The sequence below is a fragment of the Sander vitreus genome, chromosome 4, assembly GCF_031162955.1.
Source record: "Sander vitreus isolate 19-12246 chromosome 4, sanVit1, whole genome shotgun sequence".
Lineage (NCBI taxonomy): Eukaryota > Metazoa > Chordata > Actinopteri > Perciformes > Percidae > Sander > Sander vitreus.
The window spans coordinates 3,459,815-3,472,225 of record NC_135858.1 but is presented as its reverse complement, the minus strand read 5'-3'; the positions used below and the strand labels follow the sequence as shown (position 1 = coordinate 3,472,225).

Below are 12,411 nucleotides of genomic sequence, written 5' to 3'. Positions count from 1 at the left end.
ATCAATTGATTGCTATATTTTGTTATAATCAATTATTTTATAGGCAGGCTAATTATTCCAAAAGGCTATGTTGTTCTTCCCAGTGCAGTGCCTTGTCTGTTGCTGAACAGGCAGTGACCTCACGGCGCCATATTAAAATGCTCCCTCCTCTTTGCCTGCTGTGAGATCGTAGCTAGCAGCAGTAGCAGCAGCTAGCCGGTAGCCGCCAGTCTGCTTTTTACATCCACAAGACTGACAGAGGGCAACGTCGTGATGGAAATTGACTCGCTCCAAGAGGCGCTCAGAGGTCACTTCAGTTTATTTCAATAGTTTTGTGTTTATTGAGACCAAGCGTAATACGTGGGCTTCCGCAATTGCTTTACTATAAAAAAAACAAACGGATTGTAGCTCACAAGCTAATGTCGCCAGCTAGCTGCTACTCATGACTAGCTAGCTAGCTAGCTAATGCTACAATACACGGAAATGGTTAGCCGTCTGTCCAATTCATTACATGTGATGCTTTTTCTTTATAACGTTAGCTACATACTTCCGAACGTATATGTATTTGCCCTCAAAATTTGATCTAACTTGCTGACAGATGTGTTTGGCTGAGATAACGTTAGATACCTGCCAGTGTCACCGGCTGTTGGTTAACGTTACTGTTTGCCGGCTACGCTTTGCGGCTAACTTAACATGTTAGCCATAGCGCTACACTTAGCTAAGCTAGTTATAGCTAGCAAGCAACCTAGCTAGATAAATAGCATCCACTAGCCCGCTACGTTATGTAAATAGCTAACGTTAATTAGACAATGTGATAGTCTTCAGCCAAAGTGTTCCCAGAGACCTGCCTTGGCTTCATTTAGTGGGCTAAATGCAGGTTGCAAAAACACCCAAGCTTTATAGCAGCCGAATGTCAAAACTGTAACTTTAGGCTAGGTTAAATCAAAGCCTGTACATCTCTGATCAGGCTAGTAAAGTTACACAACGTACTGTTCAACCCGTGGTTTGTTTTCTCTCCTCAGATTTTGATAAGCAAGCAAAGACAGAGGCATCTCCTCTTCTGGAACAGTTTCTATGTCATATTGCCAAGACTGGAGAGACCATGTAAGTGAACATAGCAGGTCTGATGAATAAATAAATAATACATTAATCTTATGTAACACATTATTAATAATACTATAACTGTATTAAAAACGTTTGTACAGTAGATGGTCGGTCCAGGAATAAGGTTTATACAGAGTTTGCAGAATATTTTTTTTAGTTTGTGCAGTTCTGTATTTTCATGCCTCTTCTTAATTAACATGTTACCGTAGCCTAGGCAACATCCAGCCATAGTATGCTTTTGTCAAATCTTGCCAGTTGTTCCTCTATTCTTATGTGTTGTGTTATTATGCCACATGTGTTGAGTCTTATTCTGCTTACCATTTTTCTCAAGGGTTCAATGGTCACAGTTTAAGAACTACTTCCTGTTTAAATTGGAGAAGGTGATGGATGACTTCAGAGCCTCAGCACCTGAGCAAAGAGGTGCTGCTAATCCCAACGTGGAGTCAATTCCATTTGAAGATATGAAGGAGAGAATTCTGAAGATTGTGAATGGATACAATGGGTAGGTGACAGTATGACAGTAATATTGGCAGGCTGACTCTATGGATGGATGGAGAAGCCCAATTGAGTATGTCTGGTTCCCTATGACCAACACTTATCATGGATAAGTGTCCTCTAGCTAAGGGGTCCCCCAACCTTTTTTATTTATATATATATTAGTGCTGTCAAAATTAACGCGTCCATAACGAGTTTAGGCAGATTCCTTTTAATTCTTCTTTTTTTGACACGTAATAAACGCGTTTTCTGTGATTTTGGGCTTCGGGTCGCTCCATAGTTTGGGAAATCAATCAACGTTGTGGATGGCTAGCAGAAACCTCCTTAAGCAGAAATTGATAAAGAAAAGGGTCTTTTGAATGGCAAGTTCAGTTTTATAGCCCTTCCAGATGGTTCTCTCGACAAGACTAAAGTTATTTGCATGTACTGTTGATGTGAATTGAGTTACCGCCAGAGTACGTCAAGTCTAAAATGGCTCTTGCTGGCCAAGCCTACGGTTGACGCAGAGAACCCTCTTCCCACCTCGCCAAAGGCAGGCCACAGAGACGTAAGAAGTACAAAAATAAAAAGTCCCCCGGTGACCCTCGCTAACTATGTGATGTCATTTCACGTGAACTAGCACGGTGGGTCTCAGAGACCCGTACTGCGATCGAACGTGTTTGGACAGGCTAATACAAATTGTAATAAAAGCTGCAAGCAGCGATGGACGGGCCCTCGCGCCTCTGCGCGTGTCGGGGTTACTGGCGGACGCCGCTCCTTGCGCCCATGCATTTGCATGGCACTCAGACACAGACTCCCTGCTGAGTTCAATGATACCTCACACAAGACTCTACGTCATACAGTTCCTGTGGACCTCACGCGCGCGTGTTGTAGACGTGACGGGTTAGGAAAGGTGCATCACGGACTGGCCGAGACAAGCTTAATGTTATTACATTATATATTTTAGCCTATAATGTTTATCAGGTTTTATTTTTTTGCCGAATCATATTGTTTCCTTGCGGCCTGGTGGCTGGGGACCCCTGTTCTAGCTCACCCTTTTTGTTACACAAATATCTGTAGTCTACAACACATTTTTTACGGAATTCTTCATCCTGTGTTACAACTGTAACACGCCATAGTATTGCTCGTTTTGTCATTTTTGCACAGTCCCCCCCTCTTGTGGCTCTGCATTATGTCCGAACTTGTATGTCAAGGTCTGGCTCCGTTGAATACATCTTTCATATATGTGTATATTTAGTCATTAAGTGTTTTATGTGCGAATTTACTGTGTAGCACACTTTTATTGACCCCATTTTATTTTAGTGTCTGAATTCTTAGGCTACATCCCTAACACATTATACGTATTCGTTTTCAAACGCATATCTTTTGCTATGTTTACACCTGGCGTCCACACTACAAGTCCCTAACACGGAGACATTTGACCCCGTTTTTGTTTGAAAACTCGAGTTGCGTTTTAGTCTGGACAGGCGGAAACGGAGACCTTTTAGAAACAATGACAGACACCCACGTTCGCTTCCTGATTGGGTCTTATCAGTCATGACATGTCCTTTCTTGATTGATCACGCCCCTGTCACGTGACCCTTTTCTGAAAGAAAACTAACGTCACTGGCCTTGACTACCGGTGGTTATTCAACAGGATAACGAATTACAGCAGTTTCTGACCTTGTCGTCGATGCTAGCAGTTTTTGTGCTCTTGAGCAGCAGGAGGCCAGCTATTACGATTTGTTATTAGCGAGTTGCGACAATTCAGTGTCTAGCAGCTAGGGTTGGGTACCGAACCCTGTACTTTAATCGGTATTGCCGAGTATTGGTTCACGTAAAATCAAACGGTGCCAAATTTCGGTACCTGAGAGTGCATAAGCGCAAGCTTATCTGTCCCCTCTGCATGTTGACGGAGCGAAGCTTCGACGCGCACGTGCACGCAGACAAAATCGGCTCTGCAGTTTGTTGAAGTCACAGTGAGTCAAAAAGTGTCAAAACTTCACGCAGGCACCTTTCATTCGCTGTGCTGACGTTACACTTCCTGTGAGACGAGCAGGCACAACAGTGGTTTATATGACTGACTGACAGGCTGAGGTTGTAAGTAAAGGCAACATTATTTCTACAGCACCTTTCAGCAACAAGGCAGTTTAAAGTGCTTTACATGAAACATTAAAGAGCAATTAAAAACGGTCATGATGAAAATAAAACAGGCTCAAATATAATAATATACAAATACAAGAATAAAAGTTGAATAATTCAATTTAATAGGTTGTAGGGACTGGTTTGGGAGGAGAAAGGGAGGGGTTTTATTTTTATTGATTTCTGTCAGTGTAAAATATTCTAAATAAATAATGTTCCAAGTTCTGTTGCTTTTTTTGTAATTACAGAACGAAAGTACCGGGGGGGGGGAGAAAGTACCGTTGGGTACCGGGAACCAAATTTCAGGTACTGGTATCGGTACTGATATTGGTTCAGATGCGAAAGGTACCCAACTCTACTAGCAGCGTCATCAGCCCTACACCGTGTTTACACCGGCACACACGTGCCCAGTGTACGTGAATAGTCTATGGTAATGAGTTTGCAGGCGTGTTACTAAGAACGGAGATTGGTTCAAAAAAGGTGCTACGACCCTAGTTGTATGGAAATCGTTTGTTTGAAAATGCTGTTTTAAAATGAAAACGTAGTAGTGTGGATGTAGCCTAATCTTACAAATGTATGTCCTACAAAGCTTTCTCCAAAGTTCCCACAATGGAACTGCTAATAACTTACAATGCAATGTGTTGACTCTGCACCTGTCAGAGATGATGCGAAATAATGATTCATAAGTGACATAAAGCTCAATGTACTTAAGCTTATGGTCAACTATTTACTAACACATTTTTCTATTGCAATAATTGTGCCGTAACACAAGATAAGACCTGATTGTAAGTGTGCTCTGATCCATTTCGGAATTAGACGTGTCGATATACAGACCAGAGACCAACAGCAATTGAACAGAACTTAACCCAGACCCATTCCGGGGTCCCGTCTCCGTTACTAGGAACCGAGCAGACCCGTGACAACTTCTACTTCATGCACTAATTGGTAAAAGGAAGTGTAAAGGATCCTAAATGTTGGAAAAGTTTTTAAAAGGTTGGATTGGCAGTAATGTACTGTAAGTAATAGAGCCAACATGTTTAGTCCAATAGGCAATTGACAGAAAATTGCCCTGCAACAAAATTGATAATTGATTGTCTTGATTAAAGTATCCCAAACGCAATTATTTGACAACTGTAATGTAATCATGCTACAGTAATATACTTGATATGTTTCCCTTTCTAGTGATGATAAACTTGCCTGCTGCTGTGATTTCTCTCCGAGGCTCCCACTATCCCTTAGTACCAGATTGTATAAATAAAATGATTACAGGGTTTCCCGCAGAAAGACTACAGACTCCGTACTACATTTAACAATTATTTATTAAATATTAAATTTAAAGTGCTCATATTATGCTTTTTTGCTTTTCCCATTTCCTGTATTGGGTTATATACAGGTGCTGGTCATATAATTAGAATATCATGAAAAAGTTGATTTATTTCAGTAATTCCATTCAAAAAGTGAAACTTGTATAATGTATACATTCATTCCACACAGACTGATGTATTTCAAGTGTTTTATTTCTTTTGATGATTATAATTGACAACTAATGAAAACTCCAAATTCAGTATCTCAGAAAATTAGAATATTACTTAAGACCAATACAAAAAAAGGATTTTTAGAAATATTGGCCAACTGAAAAGTATGAACATGAAAAGTATGAGCATGTACAGCACTCAGTACTTAGTTGGGGCTCCTTTTGCCTGAATTACTGCAGCAATGCGGCGTGGCATGGAGTCCATCAGTCTGTGGCACTGCTCAGGTGTTATGGGAGCCCAGGTTGCTCTGATAGTGGCCTTCAGCTCTTCTGCATTGTTGGGTCTGGTGTATCGCATCTTGTTTACAACGGGAAAAAGCCCAAAGTCCACCCCAAAGGGACTTACCATGTCCAACAGAAAACACTGTTCACAAACTGCTCCAAACAGCTCTATTATAGTCCAGCCTTTACTTCAGAGACAAACGTGCGTCACTTTGTAACACACGTTATAATGCTCGCCTAGCTGCTAGCATGGCACTCCCTCATGCTCTGCAACGGACTAGCTAGCAGTGCTTACCTATGTACTGAGCATGTGCGACTCCCAACAAAGCTCAACACACAGGGTGAAAAGAGGAGCTGCAGCAATGTGCAGTACAACAAATATATGGTGTTTTCTGAAAATTAAACCACATAAACCTATTCTGATATAACCTCTAAATACAATTATGAACCTGAAAATGAGCATAATATGAGCACTTTAAATAATATATAATATCTATCTATGTGCCACATGGCGAGTAAATGTTTGTACCAAAATAGTTCTGTTTTTCAGTCTTGATTTTGGCGAAGGTGCAGCTACTGTCTTCTGTTGCTCTGCTGTCTGCATGTCGGAGCTTCGCGGCTAGGCAGGCCGACACATGCACACACACACACACACACCAGACGCAAGCCACCACCTCACTTATTAGCTAGTAAGTGGCGATTTTTGGCCAGCCTTCCAAAAGATAGAAAAATGAAATGTTAACCCGATTATTAACCATTGACCGACAAGCGGGAAATGGAGTCTCAGTTCACCCGTCCGGGAGGCTCTGACACATTTTCTGCACCTCGCGTCTGCGGACAGCTGCAGGCTTGTACCGGTTAATGTTCCGTGCGTTGTCGGACACATGCAGCCACTTTCCTGAAACCGCTTGCGAGACTGACAAGTCCACAGCAGCCCGTGGCGTTTATGTCCGAGCCTGTCTCCACCGCCCCACCTGCAGGTTGTCAACTGTGTGGTTTGGAATGAAAGGGAGAAAACGGAATATCGCTCGTATAAAAAAAATTTGGCGACGTAGTTAAGGCGGCAGGTGTATGTTGCTTAGGCGGCCGCCTTAGCTGCAAAGTGCTGCAGGAAACCCTGGATTAAACTGAATCGTTACAGAAGACCACCTAAATGACAAACTTTCTATAATCTGTATTTTGAGTCTGTTGTTTTTTTCCCCCATTCATTTTAGAATTCCATTTACGATCCAGCGCTTGTGCGAGCTGCTCACAGAACCCAAGAGGAACTACACAGGAACAGATAAGTTTCTTCGGGGGGTGGAGAAGGTATGTGCCAAGCAGCGTGGCTGTTCTCTCAAGTTGTTAACCGATTGTCAAGCTGTTGTCACTAATTTAGGTATTCTTTTCCTATAGAATGTAATGGTGGTCAGCTGTGTTCACCCAACCTCAGAGTAAGTGTCTTATCGTTTTTAGAATAAACATAAAACCAAACCTAATATGACGTTTTGGGTATTATATTTTCCAACACATTAAGAGATTTGTTTTTCTTAACTTGCTTGTACAGGAAAAATGGATGCAGTGCTGTCAACAGAATGAATGGAGTGATGCTTCCTGGGAACACATCTGCTTTTACGGAGAGGTTGTTTTGGGGACAGATGAAGTCCTTGATCCTAAAATTGACATAAATTGAATTTCAACAGATAATGACAGATGTGCTTTTTCTCTTTTATTGATACCTTTTCATTAGGAAAGTGAACGGTCCTGGAACTCCCCGGCCGCTGAACCGACCGAAGGTGTCTCTGGCCAACTCCCTAGCAGCTAATGGCCTGCCAGACAGCACAGACGACAAAGACCTCAACACAGAGCAAGAAGGCGACAAGGACTCCGGGTATGTCAGAAGCTATTAACGCACCAGAAAATCATATTCTTCATGTTCAACATAAACCCACTGGAATCACATTTGGATCTCCCGATTTATTCTGTCTGTCAGTGAGGTTTCAGCGTCGGGAGGATCCCTGGGGAGCTCGGTGAAGAACAAACACCCAGAAGACGCAGAAGAGGACATGGAAGCCGAGCAGCAGGAAGTGAAGAGACTTAAGTTCAGCAAGGACGAGGAGGAAGAAGATGATGAGGAGGATGAAGAGGAAGAGCAGGAGGCGGACACTATGAGGCCTTTACATGCCACCTGCCTCTCAAAAGAGGCAGAAGCCATGGTCCAGGAGGAAGAGGAAGAGGAGAAGGTTGGGTACAGCAAGGAGAATGAAGCCTCCAGCAGTGCTGCTGCTGCTGAGGACCAAGGTAGGGTTGTTGGTTTTTTTAGTGTGTGTGTGTGTGTGTGTGTTAATTGGTTTGTATGTGATGCGTTTTGCATTACTGAGGGAAAATGAATTTAGGATTTATTTGGCGACATAGGTGTGTTGTACTGACAGTTGTCTCTATTATTTTGTCCACCCCATTTTTGTCAATGTGGGTAGGCTAAATAACAAACGCCTATGTACAAACCCCAATTCCAATGAAGTTGGGACGTTGTGTAAAACGTAAATAAAAACAGAATACAATGATTTGCAAATCCTTTTCAACCTATATTCAATTGAATACACTACAAAGACAAAATATTAAATAAACTTCAGTGGTTTTTTTCAAATATCTACTCATTTTGAATTCGATGCCTGCAACACGTTCCACAAAAGCTGGGACAGGGACAACAACAGACTGGGACTCAAAACACACCTGTTTGGAACATTCCACAGGTGAACAGGTTAACTGGAAACAGGCGAGTGTCATGATTGGGTATAAAAGGAGCATCCCCAAAAGGCTCAGTCGTTCACAAGGATGGAGCGAGTTCACCACTTTGTGATGATCAGCAAAGTTGTTCATAATGCCCAAAGTCTTTGACGCGCACACACACAAACACACACATGCACATGGTAGATGTAGGAAAAACCGCAGATGAGACGACACGATGACCTAAATTGAGGACTGCTACTCCCGTTATTGTAAGTGCAATCATAAGTTAAAGTCCAATAAGTAGCTACTTTATCAAACCGTATGAATGTGTGTCCCAGGTTAGGAAATGAACTAACAACAATTTTTTGTCTTCTGTCCACCACTGCCATTTTCATATCATACCAACATTTACAGCATCCTCAGCCTTTTTGGTAAGGTTACTAGAAAAACTCAGCCCAGAGTAGTTGTATTCTCCACGAAACAAGTTTCCTTTTTATTTTTAAAGAAGTATTTAAAAAAAAGAAGAAGGAAATCTCAACTTTTTTTTTCCTCCCGCAACTTCATTGCAACATACAAAAGACATCGCAACTTTTATCGCAAATTTTTACAAAAGCTCCCGCGAAATTGGGCATTTTGGGCCGCAACAATCTAAAAAAAAGGCTATTTGTTTTATTTTTATAAGAGGCATAGTACTTATTAGTCTTATATTATCCATGTGATATTCTTGACTTAAAATAAGTCTGTAATATAAATTTAATCTAACTTCTGCAGTAATTGAAGGAAAGATTTAATCCATTTTGTAAGCTTATGAGTGAATGTGACAAGTTCTGTCGAATGACAAATGAAGTAGTGTGAGTGGTCCTTCTTGAAGTCTGCCTGACAGGAAAACGAGCAAAAGCAGTCATTCATCTGTCTTCAATTGTCTGGAAAGATTTGGGTCATTTCAGTCTGAGCAGGGCTAAAACATACTCTGCTGTTTTTTTAATGTCTTTTTCACCACAGAACCCACGAGCAGCACGCAGGCCGAGGTGTGCACGGGCTCAGAGGCCGAGCAGGCTGAGCGGGAGGTGCCCTGCGGCTCCCAGGAGGAGGGCAGTGACATGGATCAATCGGAGCAGCAGGCGCCTGCAGGCGTCCTGGAGAGCCCCGAGACCAGAGACAGCGAGGAGAGCAACAGTGACCCAGTCAGCAGCAGCAGCAGCAGCAGCAGCAGCAGCAGTAGCAGTAGCAGTGGTAGCAGCTGTAGCATAGAGGAGAGTGCCGAAGCGGCCAGAGAAGACGTAGCTCTCGCTCCCTCCAGCAGTACGACCGAACCTCCTACAGAGGGCGACATGGAAAGCGCCGTCTTGAACACTGGGTCCACTGAGGAGCCCATGGAGCAGGACTAGATTGAAGGCCCCCCTGCAGCCATGTGTGACCATAAACCAGCTTATCCTTGAATCCAGCTTGACTGTCACTGGGAATGATGAGAACTGCACCTCGTACACAAGATGAACCCTCGTCCTGCTTTTGGACACTCCTCCAAAATGGCTACCTGGCATTGATGTGGGCATATACATTTTCATTTGACAATTATTTTTCTTATCTGTCTTCTCTTTTTTAAACTGGAATATTTTATTGCGCTTCTTATCCTCTTGTTTTTAAGTTTCCCATAAAAGAGGTTGGTTTCAGCAGCCTTGAGTTTCTTAGCTGGATTCTTTTTTTGGTGTTCAGCGGGCTTGTTGGATGCTGGGGTGGTCTGGTTCTTTTCTTATACCACTCACTCCAACCATGTGGACATTGTGACAGGATTGGTAGTCTATGTTTTGTACCCTTAGAGCCCAGTGTACCACACCACCAGGGTCAGAACAGAGCCGTACCAGCCCCTGTTTACTTATGACATTGTTTTTCAGGATATGAGCTACCACCACCATTTATGTAAACAAATATTCTTTAGTCAAGCAATGACCTGAAGGGGACACCCCACCACCACTATATTGTTACTCCACCAAGTTCCACCAGGCTGTTGAGAACATGCATTGTTTTAAAATGTATTTCTCCATCCTTATGAGATGGTAGACGTTTATTTTTATTTTCTTCCATTGTGTCCTTGCGTTATTTTAACCATATTTTTGTTATGATACACTACCAATCCCACTAACAATACAATGACATGCTACCTTGTTGAGGTGTCTTCTGTAAAATGATATATTTTGGATGCATAAAACCACCATAATTTATATGATCATTTCAAGTCAATTAGTTATTTTGGAGTATGTTTTAGTTTTGTCTGCCAGTTGTAAAACCAGCTGTAAGTACAAAGATGACTTCTGCTTTCTTTGTATCGTGATGTCACCATGTTGTTTTACCGACCGATATCCAGAGCAGTTTCTGGTTCCAGTTCTACACCTGTTTCTGCAGCTGTACTTTTTGATATTTAGAATTTTAAATTTCTGTAAAGTAGATTTTTGTAGATTGTAATACAGTATGTGTTCACTGCCTTTGTGAAACCATATATAATTGTATAATTTCTGTGTATACTCTGAATGCTTTTGCTTTCAGTGCGGTATTCAGAAACGGCAATAAATGTTAACATTTTTATGCGTGGTGGTCTTTCTTACTTTCACAGTGCATCTCGTTTATTCTGTGCATTAACCGGTGCAGTATGCTGGCTCACTGAAATAGGACAATTAAAGAGCAGAGTTGTTAATGTCATTATTAGACCTGTGCTTTTTCTGCTACAAGTCAAAATGTTGGTTGTGAAAAAGCACATTTCAGAGTTTGAATCATTTACAGTAGTTGGAAAGTAAGCGTTGGAAATGTCCTCCGGTTTTCTCAACTACATAAAACTGCAGCTTCAGAGCACCACTGCCAATTAACAAATATTAAAGCAAAGTGTATTTAAAAAAAAAATGTAATACTTTGTTTTGTTTTCCAGAGCTTGCTGTCTTACCGTCTTTACAGATGTTAGTAGCTCTTCTATTTGCTTTGCCCAGTGCATTGTGGGACAGTAGCGTACATCATCCACTCAAAAATCAAGTGTTTTGTAGTATGCATACGGACTTGGAGTATAGCTTCTACAAAAAAAACAACCATGGTTAGTATGTTACAGAGTATGGCATTGACACACTGCCAGAATAATATGTACTTGTTAATTGCAACTTAGCTGTATGATTGTCTGTGATTAGTTGGCTGTGAGGTATCTGGGTTCTCAGACATTTTGAATAGTCACAGCTGTAAAAGCATTAACTATGGCTCCAATCCATTTTAGGTATGCCAGTATGCACAGTACCATTATTGTGACAAACTAATAATGAAATGCAGCCAATATTAATGTTTACAGCTACCTATATAACCCAATTTGTAAAATGTTCTCATCAGCTTTGATTTCCATAAGCTCGTTATTTCCCCAGTTAGCAATTGGTGGCACAAAACATTATTTGTATGTATTTAGTTAAGATTTTCTTTCAGGAGCATCTCTGACTTGGCAAATGAAGCATGATTTGAAAATGATGAAAGTGATAGTGAATCAACACAAGATGTGTTTGGCAGTCATCTTCTATAGAGACCCACCATCTGTTGAAGGGTCTGGTCTAAATCAGGTCTAATATACAGAGGAGCGACCTCTTACCCATTAAATAAATCCCCAACATCGTCTGTCACTGCTGTCTTTTGACTGCTGAAATTTGCACAGGCTCTCTGAGGAAATAAGAAGTGGACTGCGTTAATCTGTGCCACACTGTTTTAATTGTGGTCTTTAAAGACTTGTCTCCAGGGAAACAAATACCAGGTCAGGAGGGATCTTAAAAGCAGCTTGACACTGAATAGTTGTTAATCTGCCCCTAGATTTGTGATTTGCAGATGATTTGGATAGAGGAGGATGGTGGCTTGGAGGTTTCACAGGCTTTTTTAGAAACATCAGTGGCCTGCCCATATGGCCAGTGGAGTTATCACACTTGCATCCCAGTTTCTAAATATGTAGTTACACCTTACTTTATATGCCATTACTGCACTTGCAGATTTTGTTTGCCGTTTATATCTTTACGGCCTTCTGTGTCTGCAGCCGTGGGAAGCAGGACTCTATTAGCAGGGGGATAATATTTTAGAAAAGTAAATACACCAGCCTGCTGGTTGTCAGATCCGCAAAAAGAAAAGCTACCTCTGGCTTCCATGAGAAGCAAAAAATTAAATTAAATTGAAAATGAAAGCAAACCCACTGCAGGGCTATTTCTTGAAAATGTGGCAGCATCACTTTTCTTTGCATTCCA

At 41.6% G+C, this 12,411-nt stretch overlaps 1 protein-coding gene across 1 annotated transcript; it reads left to right on the top strand.

Annotated features, from left to right (window-relative positions):
* The first annotated feature begins 148 nt into the window (after positions 1-148).
* On the top strand, positions 149-10,744 carry ppp4r2b (protein phosphatase 4, regulatory subunit 2b). Its single transcript, XM_078247725.1, has 9 exons — positions 149-286; positions 1,002-1,083; positions 1,415-1,585; positions 6,670-6,763; positions 6,851-6,888; positions 7,002-7,076; positions 7,185-7,325; positions 7,428-7,735; positions 9,167-10,744. Exons 1-9 carry the CDS (start codon positions 253-255, stop codon positions 9,550-9,552), a joined length of 1,329 nt encoding a protein of 442 aa, XP_078103851.1. The 5' UTR covers positions 149-252; the 3' UTR covers positions 9,553-10,744.
* The last annotated feature ends 1,667 nt before the right edge of the window (positions 10,745-12,411 follow it).